At 33.7% G+C, this 22,993-nt stretch overlaps 1 protein-coding gene across 3 annotated transcripts in view; it reads left to right on the top strand.

Annotated features, from left to right (window-relative positions):
- The window catches only part of DYNC2H1 (dynein cytoplasmic 2 heavy chain 1), a 120,275-nt gene that overhangs the window by 58,496 nt on the left and 38,786 nt on the right, over window positions 1–22,993 (top strand). For all 3 annotated transcript variants that reach the window (XM_085556079.1, XM_015852271.3, XM_015852270.3), the window contains 17 exons: window positions 322–485; window positions 920–1,039; window positions 2,275–2,409; window positions 2,942–3,085; window positions 4,622–4,711; window positions 5,747–5,812; window positions 7,991–8,041; window positions 8,328–8,405; window positions 9,474–9,605; window positions 10,795–10,867; window positions 12,245–12,405; window positions 13,748–13,873; window positions 16,179–16,289; window positions 17,634–17,789; window positions 19,309–19,384; window positions 20,753–20,964; window positions 22,686–22,790. In XM_085556079.1, coding sequence (XP_085412205.1) covers window positions 322–485; window positions 920–1,039; window positions 2,275–2,409; window positions 2,942–3,085; window positions 4,622–4,711; window positions 5,747–5,812; window positions 7,991–8,041; window positions 8,328–8,405; window positions 9,474–9,605; window positions 10,795–10,867; window positions 12,245–12,405; window positions 13,748–13,873; window positions 16,179–16,289; window positions 17,634–17,789; window positions 19,309–19,384; window positions 20,753–20,964; window positions 22,686–22,790 — 2,000 coding nt within the window. The remainder of the gene's footprint in view (window positions 1–321; window positions 486–919; window positions 1,040–2,274; window positions 2,410–2,941; window positions 3,086–4,621; window positions 4,712–5,746; window positions 5,813–7,990; window positions 8,042–8,327; window positions 8,406–9,473; window positions 9,606–10,794; window positions 10,868–12,244; window positions 12,406–13,747; window positions 13,874–16,178; window positions 16,290–17,633; window positions 17,790–19,308; window positions 19,385–20,752; window positions 20,965–22,685; window positions 22,791–22,993) is intronic.

Genomic DNA, 22,993 nt, shown 5'->3' with positions numbered 1-22,993 from the left:
GTGCGGGAAAGTAAATATGTTCAAATTATGACAGGATTCTTAAAGATAATAATAATTAAAGGAACCTGGTCATTTAAATATTTCCATCACACAACTTTTACATGCTATGCTACGCTATTCCATTTTTCTGTCTAACAATGCAGAATAGGTTGATGATGGATGTTCCATCAGTTTTTATTTATTATTCGTTATAAAATTCATTTATAAATTGTTTATAAAGTATCTTTAAATCTACTGGTCATAATGAATAACACAAATGCATACATTTACTCAGTGAACAATTTGTAATTATCTGAAAATAATAAGTATTTCAATTTACAGGACCCCGCTATGCTATACAGCTAGGTGAAAAAATGATAGATTATAATGAAGAGTTCCGTCTTTTTCTATCAACAAGGAACCCAAATCCCTTCATCCCACCTGATGCTTCTTCTATTGTTATGGAAGTCAACTTTACCACAACAGGAAGTGGCTTAAGAGGACAGGTAGGCAATGAAAACAGTATGTATGAATCTTTATGTATGTAGATAATGGGCATTCACAGGTAGCTCTAGCTTCTGGTAGAAGCTGCATGGTGCCGTTTGTGTTAATGGTTGTGGAGATATTTTCTAGCACATAAGTAGAACTGGTAAAATCAATGCTGATATTAAATTGAAGGTTTAGAATCTTCTTTTTATACCCTTTGGGATCAAGCAGTAAGTCCAATAAAGAAAACAGAAACTACTTCGCTGACTTCAGTTACAAGAGAGTAACCACTCAGTTCCTGTTTTCTTTCAACTCTTGGAAATTTGCGTTCAAAAGTATAGATTATACACTGCTATACAGCTGATGTGTATATATTATGCTATATTTCCATTAACATATATGATGAAATGTTAGAATACTTCCTACCACATTAAATAACCTCCTTTCTTTTTAGCTTTTGGCTTTAACCATTCAGCATGAAAAGCCTGATTTGGAAGAGCAGAAGACAAAGCTATTACAACAAGAAGAAGATAAGAAGATACAACTAGCTAAGCTTGAAGAATCTCTTTTGGAGGTAAAATAAAGTTATCTGCTGTATCTGCTGGAATGATAAGATAGTTTTGAAATTTTATATGTTTAAATGAAGAAGGTAGAAGTATTGGAATAAAGCTCTCTCTGAATTTTTTATTTGATAATATAAAACATCATTTGACTGGGATAAAAAAGATTATAATTATGTATGTCTGTCATGAAACTGTAATTTTTCAGAACATTAAATGTCATCAAAAGTTGCCAAATTTCAGGAAGTAACAGTCTAAGGAGTTTGCAATAAAAAGTGCAAGGTATTAACACCAGGTTTAGTTTCAGATTTTGCATTCATAATAGCACTGAAATCAGAATGTCCTTTGATACTGAAGAGAGTAACCTAAAGCTCAGTAGAAACAGACTGGCACTTCATTGATTTTTTTTTTTGAAAAGAAATCAATGGTTAAGGTCATTGAGCTGAATTCCCATAATCCTAAAGCAACATAAAAAGTCTTATCTGAAGTATGGTAATGGTTTTCTTACCAAAACCATGGGGTAGCAGCATGCATGCTGTGGTATCTTTTAACTTATTCTATGATTCCTCAGTGAAAAATCAAACACTACGCAGAAACAAATAGTCGTCTGACTCTCCAGCTAGATAACTACATGAAACTTTACATCCAAATTTCCTTATGTGCTCTTACAGGAAATACTGACGTGGCTTCTATGACTTGCCAGTGTATAAGACCTGCAAGCAGGCTACAAAAAAACAGGCTATCATATTTTGGTTAATACTATTTTTTAATTAAAATACAGAATACAGTCTTCATTCAGTTAAGCAGATCTGAACCTCTGAAGCATTGTTAGCATTGTTGCTGGATTATTTGTTCATGACTGAGACAAACACTTGAAAAGGAAAAATGATTATTTATTCCTTGAGTATTGCAAGTAATTGCAAGTAGCCAATTTCAGTTTATATTGGTAGTTAAATAGAGATCTATATGTTTCTGATTTGTGTTTATTTAGAGAGGCTGGTGCAGAAAAATCTGATTTTCTCAGAAGCTTACTGGCAGTTTGTGTTCTAAATCTGGTGGTCTGGATTTTGAGAATTTGGTCTTAGGTTGTATTTTCTGTCCTTCGTTGGTACAAAACATCAGTTGTATTCTTAGTGCATTCAGTGCTTCAGAAGTATATACATCAGCTTTCAAAATGGTTACCTTACAGGCTTTACAGGTGTTTTTATTTTTAGGTGTGTGTAACGTAGGGAGCTTTTTTTGTTTACAGACACTTGCAACATCACAAGGAAATATATTAGAAAATAAAGATCTGATTGAATCTTTGAATCAGACTAAAGCAAGCAGTGCACTCATCCAAGAATCACTTGCTGAATCTCACAGACTTCAGAGTTCCCTTGATCAGGTAGAAAAAAATTTACAATCTTTTAATTGCTTTTTTCTCCCTCTGCTATAAAATAGCAATGTTGTGTATATATAGATTACAGGAGAATAAAATCAGTTCATATTTAATTAATCTCTCAGTACTGCAAAAATGTTGTTAACTGGTGGTGCTGATCATTTGGCATGCTGTTTTTTGTAACACACTACAAGTTTTTCTCTTGTTACCTTTTTCTCCTACGCTCTGTTATGAATTAATTACTGAGATTTGGGATGGGCTTCGTGGTGGGTGGGGACCTCAGTGCCCTTAGAATTAATTTCCAAGATGTTCATTGCAGCTGAGAGGACTTCACAGAATAATGTTTTTTGACATGTTTAAAAGCTAAAGACAGTGTGGAAGTCTTGAGTGCGTGTGCCTCAGCTTGAAAATCAGCAAGTATTCTGTTTTCTCAAGCAGTGCAAGTCATGTGGATGTTTTTTCAATAGCACCAATATGTAATAGCCAATAGATGGCAGTAATGTACTATTTTATTTATATCTACTTCTTTTATTCACAGGAGAGGAATGCGTATCTCCCTTTAGCTGAGAGTGCTAGCAAGATGTACTTTATTATCTCTGACTTGTCCAAAATTAATAATATGTACCGTTTTAGTTTGGCGGCGTTCCTACGGCTCTTCCAGAGAGCACTGCAAAGTGAACAGGTATGTTCTCTTCTCCTAAAGCTCTGTGTGCTGCAGGTACATCGATCTGCTTTGATCTGTAGAATCTTTTAGTTGAACAGTTTTAGAGAATAACGTATAATAAGTAGAGATGCTGAACTGTTATGCTTTACATATTCAGAATAGATGCACAGGAATTTTTTCTATGATTATAATTTTATGATTTTTAATGTAATTTATGTTACATATGAATTGTAAATTTGCTGAGCCTTCTGAGAACGAGATCTTATTTTTAATTTCAGACTTGCTTTTCGTCTGAGGTAAGTTAGGACTTGATAATAACTTCATTAAAACAAAGCTTTCGGTAATGAACTAATATCCAAATAAAGCTAGTTCTGTCAACAAGGGGTAGAATAAGTAAAAAATTTATGTTTCTATATAATCAAGTAATTTGAAGGAAGATCTAAACTTTGTGTGTTTTTATATAGTTTTTAAGCATGCATGCTTCTCAAAGCCATTACATTTTTCTTACAGAAGTGCGGAGTTGTGGATTTATCCCTCATCACCTCACACTTTAGGCCTAAAAATGCACACTGATTAATGATATGCTTTATTTTTATTCAGCATCTCCAATATCATGTAACTTTTAGGTTCCACTTTACTCTGATGTCTCTGCGTACTTCAGCTCCAATCATGAGCAGAGGCACACTTCCAGTGATGCACTCTTGCTTTCATTAAAACTCTTCACAACCATGAGTTTTCTAATTCCTTGTTCTTTTTTTCACATTTGTGTAATTTCTTTCTTTTCTGCTTCTTATGTTTACCTTTTTAAAGCTTAGCTTCTGTCTTTGTCAGTCACATCTACCTCTGCTTCCTTCTTGTTTTCTTTGCCTCTGTCCACTTCTGCGTTTTCCCATACAGTCTTCTAGAAACTGGGCAGATGCTAGTCAAAGCAGCTCGTAAATACACATTGCCCTTCTTTTTGTACGTCCATCTCTTCCAGTTTCAGCAAGGAAGAAATGAGCTTGTTTCAGATGAACCTCATAGTACCTGTAACACCACTGTCCCTTTTTTTCTTTGCTTCTTCTTTCTTCTATCCTGTCTTTCTTTTAGTTTTCTCCTCTTGTAGTTGGTGTTTTAGTCTCTAAGTTTTTAGAGAGAGATTATATTTACTGTTTTCTACACTGCTTAGTTTATTTGAGCCAAATATTGGCTGCAGGTCTAGATAATACATTTAATATCAACATACTTGTATAGAAATTGTTTAAAAATTTAATGCGAAAGCAATTTTTTTACCAAGTGAAAACCATGAAACATCAAAGATATTTCTAAATTAAGAAAATATTATCTTTTTGTATGTTTACCTTAGACATAGTGTAGAATGACATCTACAGCCAGAGTTTCAAAGCCAAGTTATACACTACTTGATGCCTCATCTTGAATTTCTCATTTTGCCATGTATGTTTTTTGCAATAATGAGTGTCAAAGATAATTTGTGTCATTCCACCTGAAAGTCACTTGGTTGTTGTTTTTTTTTTACTTCCACATAAATTTTAAAAATCAAAACTTTGTTTTTAGGACTCAGGCAATACTGATGAAAGAATCGAGTCGCTTATTTACACATTGAAACATGCAGTGTATGAATATGTTTGCCGCTGTTTGTTTAAGGTAAGACTGTATTTTTCTGAGACCTCTTCATTCTGTTTGGTCTTATTTCAAGTGCTTCCTAAGTATGAGTGTTTGACCTTCTTATCATTGTGATTGTTTTTATGTTTGTTAGTTTGGAAGAAAACAAAACACCCAAACAACAGACATTTTAATATTCTATTTCCTCTTTTCATCTCTTCCCCAAATCTCTACTTATTAGCTTGTTTGTTTCCATCTGTTTTCCTTTTTGTCTGTGTAGCTTGAAGTCTTGTTTGCGCAGTATCTGCGTCAGATGGCTTTTCTTCTTGGAGAAAACCTAGGATTTCCTAAAAAAAAAAAAAATCTAGGTGAAAACCTAGGAAAACCTAAAACACCTCTCACTTTCAGATTTCATTTATACTCTCAAGTGGAGCAGTCATAACAAGAGGTGTTTGTGTTATAGTCCTAGGCTGACAGAAACATAAGAAGTCTGCACAGACCATCTGACCAGTAGTATAAATATTGCAAGTCTGAAGTTTGATTGGTGAGAATAGAGAGATCTTGGAAGATTTTACCTCTAAAAATCTAGCAAGCCTACACTGAGGATGCATAAGTAGCAGTATTTCTAAGGTTTTTGATTTTCAAAGTTCAAGTGGAATCTTATGGAATACTGATAATAATTTGAAGTCTTTATTTGAAATCATGACTGTGAAGCCTTCTATTAACTCATCAGATCTTTTGGGTGCTGAAAGGCACACTATTTGTATATGTCAGAAAAGATGGAATATTTCAAAGCCTGAGTACAGATTGGAGATATATAGTACGGATTTTCACCCTGGGTGATTGGGATGGAGGTTGGAAGATTTTAACAGTTATCATGCAGCTTGATTAATGATCCATCCGCCTTAGTATCCTGTTCTGATAGTGGTCCTAGAGAACAAATAAAAGTGATCAGCAGTCTGCTGCTAATTCTACCTCTTATCTGTGTGAGATTTTTAAAGACTACTGAGGCATAAAGGTGACTAATGATGAGATTGCAAAGGCAATTTATTTATTTATTTATTGCTTTTATTTCAGGCTGATCAGTTAATGTTTGCTCTACATTTTGTGCGAGGGATGCACCCTGAACTCTTCCAAGAGAATGTAAGTGCTAGAGAAGAAAATCTGCAAGTGATTAACATGATGAAACACTGATGTTATCTAACATTAAGTAGATGAAAGGTTTTTGTCAGTAGGCATACGACTCAGGATTTTAGTTTTCCATGTTTCTATTTCTCTATTATAATTACTTTTAAAAACATCTTGTATGTCAACATTAAATTTATTGGGTTCAAAGTGATGGTTACCATTAGAAAGGTAGGTGAAGAGTTGCTACTTATATAAGAGACTGAAGAAGATGTTTATGGAGGGCTGTTGCAGCTTTTTGTGAGTACTATATCAGTGGTTCTTCCATCACATGGCTATACGTTTATGTCAGAGGAATTTTTCATGGAGAGGGTGATGAGGTGCTGGAACAGACTGTCCAAAGCAGCTGTGGATGCTTTGTCCCTGGAGATATTGAAGGCCGGGTTGGATGTATCAACCTGAACTGGTGCTTGTTTTTGTGGATGGCAACCCTTCTTACAGTAGGGGGATTGGAACTAGATGATTTTTGAGGTTCCTTCCACCCTAAGCTGTTCTATGATTCAGTGATTCTTAGAGAGAAATGATGCTACATCTCAGAATGTTTTATATTTTTGATAGCATACTGGGATTCATTTGGTAAAAAGTCAAACTACATGCACTGAAAATGTCTGTCTATTCAGTTTTTAGACAAAGAAAGTATTATTAGCATACCGTCAAAAAGATTAGGGATGTCGTATGATGTTTTTATTTGAGAGCTGTCGGAAAGAGACCTAATGGAGTTCCTCATTTGTGGGGAAGTTGTTTAGAGGGTACCCTTCTCCCATGAAAGCTGCAGAAGAGTTTAGGTACTGCTAATTCGTATTTCCGTAGAGCAGCCTATTTCGCATTTCTAGAATCTTCCTCTGCTAGGGTGATAAATTAATGCTGAAGGCTGATTAGTGTGAGTCACCATTAAATTATCCAAAATACCTACAGAATGGCCTGCAAGGACACCCATGCTTTCTGAAGTATGAGCCAGAGGATTATCAGATTTCAGGAGATGTCAGTTTGTTGGAGGACAGTCCAGTAAAGGGAAAAAGATGAAAATCACATAATGAATTTGATGGAAGTAACAGAACTTCACTGTTTAAAAAATGTGAGTTTAGTGAACAAGCTTGAAACTTTTTGATGCTATGAATGCAGTGCAGTTTGGTTGGAGGTGTATAGATTGACCAAGTGAAATCCCATTGTCCTTTTCTTTTCTGCAATGACAATACCTGGTAAAAGTAACTAATTTATCTTCTTTATTAGTAAACAAGTTCCTTTTTATTACTAGAACTTCCCTAACTCATCTACATTACTTTTTCATCTGAATAAAACCTGTTTTATCTTTCTAATCCTTGAGAGTTACAGAAAGGGTAGTTAAGCACTGGAATAGGCTCCCCAGGGAGGTAGTTGAGTCACTACACCTGGATGTGTTTAAAAACCATTTGGATAAGGTGCTAAGGGACAAGACTTAGCAGAGGGTTGTTAGTGTAGTGTGGTTAAGTTGTGGTTGGATGTGGTGATCTTTAAGGTCTTTTCCAGCCTGAGCAACTCTGTGATTCTATGATAAACTCATGAAGGTGGCAGTATACAAATAATTTTCTAAACTAAATTGGCTAGACTTCTTAAGCATTTCTGAGTATTGATTTCTTTGTTGTTTGTTGTTGTTTAGCATACATTTCCACTAGCTGTTAGAGTTGTTATCTAACTTAACCTAACTAGGTTACATACAAGAAACTTTACTGCTTACTCACGTGCTACTCAAGAATCAAATAATATCAATAATCCTCTTACCTGACTAAAAGTTTTGTTTTTGTTAAATTGCCTTGAAAAGGGTGTGTCCTTACCACCGATGTTACTTCATTCTAGTCTGTATGTGGATGATATGGTTGGAAGCTGTGGGAGTTCAAAACAAAAACAAAAACAATATGGCTTTTTCTTTTTTTTTTTATTTTCTTGTAAAGCACTGTAATTGCTTAACTTGGATTCCGTGAAAGGTAAATACTGTTAATATTATGTGGAGTTTTATAACTGTTGTATAATTCTTTCAGAATTGAGGCTTTAGTTTGTTTATCCTCTAAATTTCTGTTTTGCCTACATTGTGCTGCACACTAATTTTTATTCTTAAAGATGTCTGATGACTGATCTGAGGTGTTCATTTATTCTTTGTAGGAATGGGAGACTTTTACAGGTGTGATCATTGGAGATCCCGTAAGAAAATCAGTAAGCTACTTTAATTTGTGTATTTTCAAATAAGGAACATTTAATCTTGTTGGAAAACATGAAAAGAACAGGGAAATTTTCACATGAATATTATACAGGTTTTTTTTTTTAATGGTAATTAGTTTTCTGTGCATTTTTTTTGCCTTTTTTCTTCTTTTCCTGTTAGCACAATTAGAGTTCTACTGTCACGAAAATAAGTGTTTCTTAATCTCTTCCCCCCAAAAAAAGAAATAAAATAAAATAAAATGATGTAACTTATATGTCACATTTAATTTGTTTCAATAAGGATTCAAAAAGAAGCCTTCATGACCAGATTCCTTCTTGGATAGAACAGGAGCGAGTCTATGCAGTAGCATCTTTGAAGGTATGTACCACATGGCAGTTTACATTAAACTTAAAAGTGTTTGTAATATGGACTCAAGTACCATCAGGAGGAAATATTTTGTTATTGTAAAATGTTTACTATCTGTTCCAGAAAATGTGGTCTCTTATAGACCCATTTGAAACTAAATTCCAAGTTATGAATGTATCATCCTAGATTAGTATATTTTAACCCTACCCAAAGAATTACAATCTGTATGAATAGAAAATTTTAGAAAAGAAAAAATGCAAAGAATACAATGTTACAGGTTTCTCTTCTACTGTTGCATTTCAGAAACCACTTTATATTGTATTAAAATGGGCCTTTAATTGTGAAACTAGTTTTTTACTTAACAGATTTTCATGGAAACTGAAGTATTTCAGAGATTTTAGTTGCATAAATCAAGTAAATTCATATTAAAAAGCCACAACACTTAATTGCTTTGATTAATCCTGTCACAGTCATAACGGAAGTCTTTTCATTTAAAGAAAACTTAATGAAAATAATGATCCTAGAAATGCTAGTTTAGATTCTTCTTCTCCTCTTGTCAGCTCAGCAGCAAGAAGGAGAACACTGAGCAGTCTTTGGCAAGGATTTTTGTTATTGCTGGACTGACAGTTGTTTATTTTTAGTTTCTCTTCACCAGGAATTGTGAGCAATTGCAACAGTGGTGTGGCAAACGTGTTTGTTAGGGTTTAAAAAAGAAAAAGTTTAACAGTTTCAGTTGGTGGACAGAAGAAAAACTGGATCATGATTTGAGGAAAAGTATAACACTGAGTTAAGCCTAAAGTTTAAAAACAAAGAGCATTAAAGTTTAAAAACAAAGCTATTGTAAATACTGACTTAGCATTTGAGGAAGTAGAAAAACAAGTTTTAAATTCTAACCTTTTATTCTTGAACTCCAAGATGAAAAACTTCCAAGATGAAAGGGATTTTTATGAAATGCACAAATATTTTACAGGTTTTAAAGCCATCATGGTATTCATAGATTCCAGAAAATATACAATGCCCAAATAATTATTCTTCTTTATTGTTCACTATGCTTTTTTTGTTTGTTTGTTTGTTTTGTAGACTTCTCTCCCATGTCTCTATCAGACTCTTGGATTTGAAGATGAAAGTTTGTGGCACACTTTCTCTCAGAGCTCTGTGTGTGAGCAAGACTTCCCATCTACTATTGTAAAAAGAATTTCTTTATTTCAACAGGTAACATTCTGTATTAAATTAAAATTAGTTGTGGTTTCAGCATAGCAAATAAGTCTTACATTTAAAGAATTTAAACTGAAAACCTGGTTAGACTGTAAGCAGGGACAAAATCTATTTTGTCTTTGTCTTATAGCTCAGCTAGTTTATTATGGATTTTTTTTTTTCTCTGCAGTATGTATATAGTTCTCTCTCATCTGAGTCTTTTTTGTGGCACTGTATTGGTTGCAGCTGAGAATGGCAAAGTAACAGGTTCTTTATTAATATTCATAGAATAAATTTTATGAATAGGTATCAAAATTCTTTCATGCTTGCTTTGTTATTGCCAAATTTCCTTCCTCCAAATACTTTGTGAGCAAAGTATTGCCATAAAAAAAAATACCTGTAGGAGTATAACTGTAATAATCAGCATATTACATACCTAATTCCTTGCAGAGGAAGCATTAGGAGTGTTTCACAGAATGGTAGAATTTCAGAGGCTTGCAAAATATGTACAAAATATGTACAATGTTTATAAATACCTGAGGTGTGGGGGCCATAGTGGTGAGGCTGGTCTCTTTTCAGTAGTGCGTAGGGATAGGACTAGGGGTAATGGGATGAAAGTACAGTATAGGAAGCTCCGCACGAATGTGCGGAAGAACTTCTTTACGGTAAGAGTGATGGAGCACTGGAACAGGCTGCTGAGGGAGGTGGTGCAGTCTCCTTCTCTGGAGATAATTCAAGACCCGCCTGGATGCCGACCTATGCGATGTGTGTAGGGAGCCTGCTTTGGCAGGGGGGTTGGACTCGATGATCTCTAGAAGTCCCTTCCAACCCCTACAATTCTGTGATTCTGTGAAAATCATATATTGACATAGCAGTATAAAGCTAGGTTTATTTTCTGTTATTCTGGCTATCCATGTGAAATATTCATTTATTCTGAAATATGGTAGAACATATTCTACCTTAAAAATAGACGTTAGGTGTAGAACTATCCTCCCAGTTCTTCTCAATGAAAAAAAAGTACTTTAAAAAGAATAATTATATTAGTTTATCTTGGGACGGAATGGTCAGTTAGCTGTATATATTTAGGGAAAATTGCTGATGAGCATAGTTAAAAAAAAAAAAATGTTTTCTTCAAAGAGTTTTGCTTTGTTGGTTTTTACATTATACTTTTATAAATTTATTTCCCTTGAATGTATTTTCTTCTAAGGTACTTGTGGTTCAGGCTCTTAGACCAGACAGGCTGCAGAGTGCCATGGCGCTTTTTGCATGTAGAGCCCTAGGTAAGTTCATTTTTCACCAGAGTGCTTCCACACAACAATTACATCACTAAATCTTTTAAAGTGTCAAATATATATTTCTTTATGGTTTATATGGAATTTCTGTGTTTTAGAATTTAAACTCTGTTGGAAATGGATTGTCTGATCTTGTTTTCATAAAGTATTATTTCAAAGTGCTTTTCCTGTCTTATGAAGCAGTGATTTTAAAATCCTGACATATTCTTTGAAGGGATTCTTGAACACTGCACTTTCTCAAAAAACTGTGCTCAGCTTTCTAAAATCCAAACTGCTAATAATACTTGCACTGTATTTATTTTCTTAAGTGATGCATCTCACGAGTACTGTAATATATTTGGCTAAGCAGTTACTCATTTGGAATGGCTTTTCTTTCAACTTAGTATAGTTAACATTATCAAATGTATTACTATAATAACTGAAGTTGCACATGAACATATTCCAATCTGTTGTCCAATAGATTTTATTTTATTATAGCTTTTTATTGTATTTCTCTGTTAATGGGAGGCCAAGATGTAGTTGCCAGTTAACATCATTTAAATTATTTAAAATATCAAAGCCAGACAGTGTAGCTTCTCAGGAACCTGTGTGCATCTGTTTGCACTGCTGAAGAGCAACAACATTGCCATAAGACTTTGGTTTATTTTGACTGTTTTATTTTACACATCTGTCAGTAGGAGCTAAGCAGTCTTATGAATAGGAGCATAAGAATGACTGAACAAGTGAAAAAGAGATGTTTGCCTAGCATCTTTCTGTTTTCAGCAATGACAAATGATATGTCAGGAAAAGATATGAAAACATCACAAATCTGCACTGAAACAGTGTTTTCTGAAAATGCGTCAAAGTTTCTTAAATGAGGACATATTGCAGAAGTTTGTTTATTTAATTCATTTGTATTGCAAGTTTCACAGTTCCTCAACTTAAAGGTTTAGGTGTGATATATTTTGAAGTTTTTGGTTTTTATGTTTTCCTAACTCAGATCCCGACATTTGAATTGTCACATGCACACGTGCACGTGACAGTTGTACTATACTTTACTTATATAATATATTACTGACAGAATTTTTTTGTCTGCTGACGCATAGTATGCCAGGATCAATAATAATGCATACTGCCGTGTTGAACTGCAGTTAAAGTTTTTCATTATCCATTTATTGTGCTGATTTGTATACCAAAAATGGCTTTTTCTATGAATCAGGCCAAATTAAAACAAGAGCAAAAACAGTATCAGTTTTAATGCTTTGAAGAAATCTTACTTTATCCCACCAGTTTGATTGTTGATTTTATTTGAATAATAGGAAAAATCTTCTGAAGAGCACTTCATTCTATGTAGTCACTTTATTTCCATAATGTTTCTAATTACAGGAATAAAAGAATTGTCTCCATCACCTCTGAATCTGAAACGTCTGTATAAAGAGACTCTGGAAACTGAGCCCATATTGATAATTATTTCTCCTGGTGCTGACCCTTCTCAAGAATTGCAAGAACTCGCCAGTGTTGAAGGAAATACTGAGTGCTATCATCAGGTCAGCCTTAGATGAGCATAATTATTAAAACCCAACATTTATTATGTACAATTTTACATATTTTTTACTACATTACACTAGTAAAAACTAGAACTGACAGTTATAAGTATTACTGCTTTTAGGGTGGAGTAATGAAAGTATGAAACAAAACCCAGTGTAAACTGGACTTTGTTCAAACATTTAAGAATATAAATATCTTAATCTGCCATATAACTTTTTATCTCTCAGAATCCTTTACATTTTGGACATATGAAATGTAACATGGTATGGTATTTGATTAAAGGGCAGTACTTGAAGGTAATTCATCTGAAAATTCCCACTAATGAGAATATTTTGGTGTTAATTTTATTCTGAAATTTCTATGCTTTTTGAACAGACCACAAAATAACTTCTCTGTGAAATCATATCTCTTCAGGAATAAAGAACAGATCACTATGTTTGTGCGTTATACTTAGATTTTCTGATGACTTCATTCTTTTTCAGTTATCTGGAGGCTATTTCACGTTATTTCAAGATATACTTTTGTTTAGGCAGAGGGTGTACTTGTGTCATCATATAAAGCTAGGGCCCCAAACTACTTTGGTTCAATGGAATTTTAACATAAGAGGACATTATGTATTTCTTATTGAGAGATATTTGGTGAAGTTGTATTAGTCATAATGATCCTGTTTTCTTATAGTATTAATGTAAATTCAAGAATTATCGTAGCCCTTAAAACCACTTTCATTTTAGCCTATTTGGTACAGGATTTTTATGTAACATTTTCAAGTAGGTTCCAGGGTTGAGCTGTGGTGAATGGATGGTTAGTCCAACATCAGTTGTAGTAATTGTGCTACTTTCCTTATTTCCAGTTTTCACTGATTTCTCTGTACATTCAGTTTTGTCTCTGTCTCTCAATTTGATTTCCACATTTATTTTGGTTATAATCTGATACCCTAAAAAGAAGTCTTCTTAAGTTATTCGTATCTCCCAGCTGAAAATAGAAAAATCTTAGTTTTTCACTCCCATCAATATGAAATTAATTGTTTCTCTTCAAGGGAACCACTCCTAGCTCAAAAGAAATTCCCATTTAGCTTTTATTTTTATTGTATCAGCAGTTCTACAGTAATATAGCTCAGTCACTGATATTTAATTACTCCTGGGTTCCCAGGGATCACCATCACTACACCAAGTATTGTATGGTTTTTTTGGTTTTAGTATGAAAAGACTCTGGGTGTTATTTCTTAAGATGTTCAGGTTACATCTGTTGCAAAGAAAAATGTTATTTTCATGATTTTTTCCAATTTTGTATTTAAATGGGGCGTGATGAATTCCTGATTCAAAGAGTTGGTTTGCTTTTCAGATTGCAATGGGCCAAGGTCAGGCTGACCTAGCTATTCAGACATTGAAAGAATGTGCACGCAATGGAGAATGGCTGTGTTTAAAGAACCTGCATCTCGTCATACCTTGGCTTCCTGTATTGGAAAAGGTGAGAGTAATTAGTCCAACACTCTGTGTGTTCGAAACTTAACAGGCAGTTCTGAAGCATCATGCGTTTAAACGGTGATGCTTTAAATTCTGACAGTTGAAAAATAAGCCTTGACAGATTTCTGTGTCATGAATAAGATCATAGGATCATAGAATTACTCAGGTTGGAAAAGCCCTCAAAGATCATCAAGTCCAACCACAGCCTAACCATAATTCCCTAACTCTAACAACACTCTGCTAAATCATATCTATGAGTAATGCATCCAAACGGCTCTTAAACACATCCAGGGATGGTGACTCAATCACCTCCCTGGGGAGACTATGAAGACCTTCACATCTAAGCAATCTTTTCCTTTGTGTAGTTGCTTTGATTTTCATACAGTGTCGAGTATTTCTGCCACTATGACTGAGCAAATGCTGCTGTTAGAATTTCCCATACATTATGGGATACTGTGCACGTTTGCTGAACTATCAATGCCAGAATGCTTTTTTTTTTTTTTCTTTTTCTTTAAATAACAACATTTTAAAATAAGAGTTTAATTTTTATTTATTTTTTTGGTTCTGCAACTGTGTTGTTAGTTATTGTTATTTGTAAGGATAGCTTGTGTTTCAGTCACTAAAAGTTTTATGCTAATTTGAAATTAGAATGACTACTTTGAAAGAAACATACCATGTCTGAAATAATTGACTTGCTAGGTAAATCAAAACAACTTCACTTGTATATCACTATGGTATCCATAAAACAAGCTAACTTGGAACAAAGAGAAGAAATTCTTATCAACAGTTACTTCAGTTGGGCCCCTCACTGCAAGAAAGACACTTTGGCCCTGGAACGTGTTCAAAGGAGGGCAACAAAGCTGGTGAGGGGCCTGGAGCACAGGCTGTATCGGGAGAGGCTGAAGGAGCTGGGAATGTTCAGCCTGGAGGAGGCTCAGAGGAGACCTTATTGCTCTCTATAACTACCTGAAGGGAGGCTGTAGTAAGCTGGGGGTCGGCCTTTTCTCTCGTGTCATTAGTGATAGGACTAGAGGGAATGGTTTCAAGCTGCGGCAGGTGAGATTCAAGCTGGACATTAGGAAATATTACTTCTCGGAAAGGGTGGTCAGGCACTGGAATGCACTGCCCAGGGAGGTGGTGGAGTCATCGACCCTGGGGGTATTCAAGGAATGAATGGATGTTATACTGAGGGACATGGTTTAGTGGGAGCTATTGGTAATAGGTGAATGGTTGGACTGGATGATCTTGTAGGTTTTTTCCAGCCTTGGTGATTCTGTGATTCTGTGATTCTGTTTCTTAGAATAGTTCAAGAAGCATGTTCCACACACATAAGCTTGGAGTCTATTTCTGTCATAAGGACCATATTGCATAGATATACCTTTAAGGTTCCTATAATGTGTTTTAAAAAAATAGAAAGACAAAGCAAGATAACACTGATATATTTCATCTAGCTTTGAACATGGTAGTGAACTGTTTGTAAGCTTCTAACTAACTATAACAATAAAACATCAAACCTTGTAAGTGCATGTGGATATGTATCAGAAATTTCTTATTATTAAGTTTTAGAAATTATAAAAATTAATGGATTTTAAGGAAAGCTGCAAGAGTTTCTTGAGGTATGGGTTTCTCAAATCTCATATGTAGAACAGCTAGTTGCAGTTGTTCTCAAGGCAATAGTAAATCAGCCTTGCCAACTTCAAACATAAAACATATGAAAATGTATGCTTTGATACATCAGTAATTACATGTTGTTTTGTGAAATCTTTGTTTTTGAAAAAGCATTTAACAATATTTTCTTAAAAGTCTGTTTTTCTATTCAGAGTTTTCTCTGAATCATGATACAGGAAGGAAGCATGTAACACATAAAAAATAATAATAATAATAATAATAAAACAGAAACAATAAAAAGAAACCAGAGATTGACATAGATGTGCAGGTGCTGAAATTCATTGAGTTCTGTTGTTGATACACAACTCATGGTCCAAGCTTTCTCCTTTTGAGATCCTGCCTTCTCTTGTTTTTTACTTCAGAAAAGTAAAGAGATGCTGTATACTGTTATGCAATAGTTTAGAATATGGGAGAGAGCTGTAAATATTTTGACACATTCAGGATGGAGCTGAGCACAAGAGGCATAAAGAAAGTACAGAAACAACATGTATTTTGAAAAACTTCCTTATAAAAAAATGACAAAAAAAATTTAGACAGGCATAGGTTTTCAATTCATGGTATGATTTTGTAAATACTGTTCAGTGTATTAAATAAAAAACAAAATGCAAAATGTACCTCAATGTGTAACATCTCTTTGGCAGGAACTGAATACACTACAGCCTAAACCAAACTTTCGCCTTTGGCTTACTACTGAAGTTCATCCGAAATTTACTCCAATTTTGCTTCAGTCAAGTCTGAAAATAACCTGTGAAGTAAGATTTGTTTTGAAAGCTGAGTGTTTTAAAAGAATAAATTTTGACATTTAGTCAACTATTTATTTAGATAGACTAATGTGTGGATAATGTGGAATATTTAAATAACTGTTTTGATTTACGTTTCAATCAGATGTGAAATATAAATGCAAGATTTAAGATTTCCTTCATTTTTTTAAATTTTTTTGATTTTTTTTAATTTTCCTGTTGAAAGTCTCATTAGCAAAGTAATTCAAATTCTTTTATGAATTTAATCAGTGTTTCATAAAAACAAAGTCCTACATGGATCCTGGGACATGGTTGAATTTCTGCTATCTTGATGAAAGTCCTCTTCTGCAGAGCAGTATCAGACTCTTCTTTATTTTCCTTTTTGACCACATAACATTACATATATTGAAATCTCTCAGTAGAAAATATAGTTAAAGGTGTTTACTAAAAATTTAGAGTTTTGCTTTCAAGATAGTTAAACCTAATTAATAACTGGGACTATCAGATTTTTGGAAAGAGGTCTGATCGTCAGTAGATGACTCTTTATTGGTTGCTGACTATGGAGATTTTGCCTACAGCTAGACTGAGGTGCTTTGACCAATTGCTGACCTGATGCTGACTTTCAAGATCAAGATGTAGATCGTTATTTAAAATAAAATAAATGATTATAATATTTTGTAACTTTTTGCCATAATATATGCAACTATTTTAAGACTTTTACAAGTCTTGTTTTATTTACAGTAATCTTATTAGCAAACAGAATTTTAAAAAATCTTTGAGAAATGAAAAAATTATATCAATATCTTTAGAACTTTATGTGACATTTGTATTGCATCGTGAAATGTCTGGATATCTAATTAGTTGTTTTGACTTTTAAATATTGTAATCTTCATTATTATATACAGGTTACCTATTGCTATTTTTACTAGTTGTTAACACTACTTAATAAGTCAGAGGACTGATGTTTTATCATATGCATTTGCCCTACACCAGCTAAGAAGGCTGCCATGGCATAAGGCCAGATGGCTCAGATTACAGAAATAGTAATTGGTAGTTGAGCTAAGAACAGGAGATGCTCTTGTACATGGGGGAAAAAATAAAAATAAATAAATAAATAAATAAAATTATATTTACTTATTGATCAATTAATATTCATTTTACTGACTTGTTTTCCTGTAGTTCAGTCCTCCTAACAATTGATTCTAAGAATAAGTTAGGCACATTTTTTGCATGTTAAATATTATTTGCTTAATTACTACTTATAAACTATAAATTATGTGATGACCTGGAACTGAAGAAAATAGAACTTCAGTGTATTAGTTCTTTACCACAAAGTGATGTTTTTCTCCTATGCAGGCACCTCCAGGCCTCAAAAAGAACCTCCTTAGAACCTATGAATCTTGGACACCTGAACAAATTAATAAAAAGGGAAATTTGTCTAGAGCCCACTCTCTTTTTTGTTTAGCATGGTTTCATGCTGTATGCCAAGAAAGAAGGAATTATATACCTCAGGTAATTCTTTTTTGCTGACTTTTAAGAATTTGTCTCCATTTATTCTTAGCTGTTATACTTAAATTGTTTTTCATCAGATATATATTAGATCACATTCAGAGATGAGAAAAATGTTGATACTTCTGGTAGGCATACCCTTATAACTTTCTTTGAATTAATTTAAAAATAAAATCTTGGTAGCCTAAATTCTTGTATCCCTGAAAATTGACTGTGTCTGTGTGGAGGTACTGTGTGATGTCTGCTAATGATGCAGGAGTGAGGTCCCCTGGAGAATAATATCCTTTGAATCCTTTTTTATTTAGGATAGGGAAAAAGTCCTATTTAGGACTGTGTGGAAATCATAAAGAAGCACTTCAGTAAAAAGGAGGGTGCAATATTTACTATTCTTTCTGCACAGCAATCCTATTCAGAGAGAAGGAAGAACAAGGGAATTTACTTGTTTCTTGAGAGGATTATAATGTTTTTCAGAGAATGTAACACGTTTTTTTCATAGATAAGTTTTTGTTTAAAGAAAATGTTTTTTTCTGGCTATGGATGCTCAAGCTAAGCAGGAAAAAGAAAACAGATGCAAGAAACTATTCTGTGTCTGGTGTATTTTAATTAGACTTGTGATGAAATTGAACTGTCATCCAAGAGATTTCTTTTGACAGAGCCTGGAATGTTTAAGACTTCTTTTGTTGGTTTTGACTTTATGAATTACAGAATTGTCTGGCTTTGGCTGGAACAAACTTTGAATATGCTGTTCAGGAAGAAAAATAGTTGAAAATCATTGAAATACAAATTAAGTGTATGATCTCTCATTTGCCTTTGTTCAAATTACTGTTAATTTGCCAATAATTTTCCAACAGGCCGAGGACCTCCTTATTTCTACTATAACTCTGTTTATCTCACATGGAGTTAGTGGTGATTATATGATCCTGATATTGCTGAACTGCAGTTAATCCCAGCCAATAAGCTCTTCAGTCTATATGCAGATCTGTCAAAACAGGCATATTAAAACTACTGAGAGACTGCAGCATTTTGCCAGTTTATGAACTTCAAGGTGACTGATACCTTGATTGTGGAGCAGCTGCAGTCTTAATCTGAAAATATCTCATCTCACATGCACTTGTTATTAAGATTTCATCCATATGCAAAGATACAGCCATAATAAGTCTGTCACTGGGAGACTGAGGTCTGGATTTCCGTTATGGTGTACCAATATTTATTTGAACTTCCCTATTTACATTGAAAGACTTCTGAGACCTGCACAGTATGCTTTCATGCTGTGCTAAGAATAATACCACCAAGAACAGAATGGAAATAAGAAATGACAGTGATCAAAATATGCATGTTTTGTCAGCATTCTGCTGAAATAGTAGCAGTAATAGTTTTTATATTTTTTCTGACAGTGGAGAAGCGACATGAAATAAGGAGTAAGATGATATTAAGTCAAAAGTAGGCTGTATTTGGGTGATCAAACCTATTTATTAAAATCTTATGACTAATTGAGTTCTTGGCATTTCTTTTAAAATATCAGGGTTGGACCAAGTTCTATGAATTTTCTTTATCTGATCTCCGTGCTGGTTTTGACATTATTGACAGACTCTTTGAGGGTAAGTCACTTCTGGAGGCAAGCTCTTTATTTCTGTAGCTTAACCCTTCTTAAGATTTATCATTTAGATTTTTTATTTTTTTTTTTATTGTATTAAAACCTTTCACAGTAATTTTTATAGATCGGTTATTTTGCATGATTGTTTGCAGTGGGGTCACTCTGCTTAAAGTATCCTTTGTACATATTGAAATTTTACATTTGAATCTTCATTGGAACAGTTGTGGACCCTTTTCACAAATATAAACACATGACTGCCAAAACTATTCTGCTTTACTTCCCAAGTTAAGAGGAAATATGAGAAGTATACCTGGAAGATGCAATCATCTGCCTCCATCCCTTCCCAGTATGAACTCTTCCATTTGTTGAATGAGTTAATGGAGCATGTGCTCTTTTGTTATAAAATTCTTAGTCATAGAGTTGTCTGAGTTGTAAGGGACCTTAAAAAGTCATCTAATCCAACCAACCTGCAATGAACCTATAGCTAGCCCAGGTTGCTCAGTGCTCCATTCAGCCTGGACTTCGCTGTCTCAGGGAATGCCTCTCTGGGCATTGTAAAGATGTAACACACTCCACTGTTCTGTTGTGTAGCTTAGTACTTTCTTAATCATACTTGATAGAAAAAAAATATACAATTATTTGCATTTTATATAATTTCAAGGTAAAGTTAGGAACTGATGTTTAGAAACTATTTATGATCTTTGACTTAAATGAGATTTAATGCTTCCAGAACCGGACCTTAGTTAGACAGACTTGAAACATACAGTGACACAGAGAGCTTGAGCCATTACCTGTCTGTTAAAATTATTAACCTATTTATACCTGTTGCTGTGAAGATACCACTTCTTATGAGGGAATGTTCAATTACATGTAGTATGCTAATCACTACTAAACTAATGGTGGACTTTTAAGAATTACTTTTTGATCAAGCTTTTACTTGCACTAGAAAGCTACAGTGTATCAGTATAGTTATTTAGGTCAGCTGTTATGGAAAGGCGATAATATAAGTTAATTCAAATTAAAGAATATTGCTAAGCCAGAAAAATGTAATTTGAAAAGCAACTTGATCAGGAAGCACAACTGTAACATGCTTAATCTTAAGTACTGTGTGATGTGCTATTTATAATTCTTTACAAAGTACCCATCTTAAACCTTTTCTGTTTGGAAGCGGCTGTTTCCAGTAAAGTGTTCAGTGCATGATGTGATTTTGGTTCAATCAGTTTATTTTATGTGTCCAATGAGACTGTGAGAAATGATCAGAAATGAATTATTAGATTGTTTTGTAATTTTCCACTTAAGAACTGTGGTGATTGGAAGAAATGCTTATAATGCAGTGGTAATTGATAGAAAACTAATACTGATATATTTATAGGTTCCAAAGATTTTCAGTGGGAATTTGTGCATGGCTTGTTTGAAAGCGCAATTTATGGAGGCCGCATCGATAATTACTTTGATATGAAGGTTCTTAGGTCCTACTTGGAGCAGCTTTTCAATTCAAATGTCATTGGCAGTTTAAATGCTAGAGGCAGGAAGATGACCAGTTTCCTGCATTCAATCTCTTTACCAAATTCTTGCAGTATTTTGGTAAGTATACATCTTCAGTTATATGATACATAAACTGAAGTACATTATTTGGAAGGATAGTTATATCCACAAAGAAATCCAGAGATACAGTGTAAAGATATCTTTCTGTTGCATGGGACAGGTGATTCCTAAGTTGTCAGAAATTTTCTGTCTCATTTTCTTAAGATATTTGGGTGGACTATGGTGCAAAGCTATGAAGAACTGAATAAAAGAAATTGTGTTGTCTTATGACAAGAACTTTAATAAATTTTTACATTATTTAGTATATTAATATAATAACAGAATGTAGATATATCTCCTAATTTTGAAAATTTGCCAGGGCTCTCACATAATTTGTTACCATGCTGAGGAGGCTGTATGACATTTTATTTGGAGATAAAAATAAATTCTAATTCTCATTTAGGAATCAGGAGGGCAAATAAAAGGGAATTCAATAGATTCTGAAGAGCTGATATCTCTCTGTCCTTTCACTTACTGATGTTATTGTTTTAAGATTCCTTTGCATTTTAATGTTGAACTCCATACTGGACCAATATATAGTATGATTTGGTATAAACAGCCTTATTCTGGTTAAAATAAATTACTATTGTTTGACATTCTCTTCCTGGATTCTGACTGCTTAGATTTTGAGGGTTTTTTATTTGTTTATTTTAAATGCTATATCTTCTATGGAAGTGCTGATTTAATATCGTAGAGAGCAAAGAAGTAAATAGGGCTGGTCTCTGTTTTGGTAGGTAATATGATCAAACAGATGAATGTTTCTTTTTACCTTTACTGCAGCTAATAGTTCTAAATTTTTATATTATAATTTGTGTAAGAGTTGTATACTTAACTATCTTAACTATCTTAATGTATTTAAATATGTTAAATAATTTTCTCTAAGTAGCTTTGATTAATAGAATAATAATAATAAGGCTGAGTTTGATTACTTCAGATAATTGGAATCATATATCTTACTAAATAGTGGTTCCTGGGTGTTCAGTGGATAGATCTACCTCCATTGTTATCTCTAAACTGCGAATTCATGTCCTAGTAAATCACACACACGTTAGAATTGATGCTGCAAGCACTCACTAAAATTACTTGCAGTGATAAAGAAGAGCATATGTTTGGATGCGCTCAGTATCCAGTACAAATGCAGATGATACAAAGCAGTGGGATATAGGCAGACTTTAAACACCAAATATTTTTTTGCCTTCAGGGTCACAGTGAGAGACATCTGCCATCATTAGTCTACCTTTGTCTACAAGGCCTCTTTCTGTTTTGTATGAGAAGTGTCTCTAGTGATTATGAGTGTAGAACCACTGCAGACACTATTCTTCATCCCCAGTGATCATGCAAACCTATTTTTATCTTAATTATTTCACTTTTTATGAGCAATAATAAAATCTTCATAGAGCTTTATATAAAAGTGTGTTCTCTACTATATAAATCTGTTTGCTGTCTAGTATTAACATTAAAAATGCTGAAATCTTTTTTCTGCTTTATAGTGCTGTGATCATGCTTTTAATTGTTCTTTGTTCTTTTAGAGTGGAAACATTAAGAAAACATTTTTACTAAATAAAAAGAAAAAAAATACATATGAAATTACTAAGATAGCCTGTACTATATATATACCATATATATTTTAATCATTGTCATACAGTGCACTTAATTAAATTCTTGTGTACTTAACAAATGTTTTCTCAGTTATGTGTACTGTGTGTTTTCTTTAAATGTAGGATTATCGGCATATTATTGAAAGCCTTCCAGAAGATGATAAACCTGACTTTTTTGGTCTACCTGCTAATATTGCTCGTTCATCACAACGTATGATCAGTTCCCAGGTAAAAATATATCTTTCATTTACTTGTGGATATTTTCTGTCACTAATATAAGCTGTAGAATCCAGTCATCTTTCAATATTCATTTCAATACATGTGAATTTCCATTTTTCGGGCTAAACAGAAGCATTTTTTGACTGTGTTGACTCTTTTCTGTAGAATATTTTTTTATAGTAACCACTACAATTTTATAACATAAAAGAAAC

The sequence above is a fragment of the Coturnix japonica genome, chromosome 1 (assembly GCF_054131305.1).
Source record: "Coturnix japonica strain WE chromosome 1, WE-NBRP24, whole genome shotgun sequence".
NCBI lineage: Eukaryota > Metazoa > Chordata > Aves > Galliformes > Phasianidae > Coturnix > Coturnix japonica.
The sequence above is the reverse complement of the archived record's forward strand: the minus strand, read 5'-3'. Positions and strand labels throughout refer to the sequence as shown.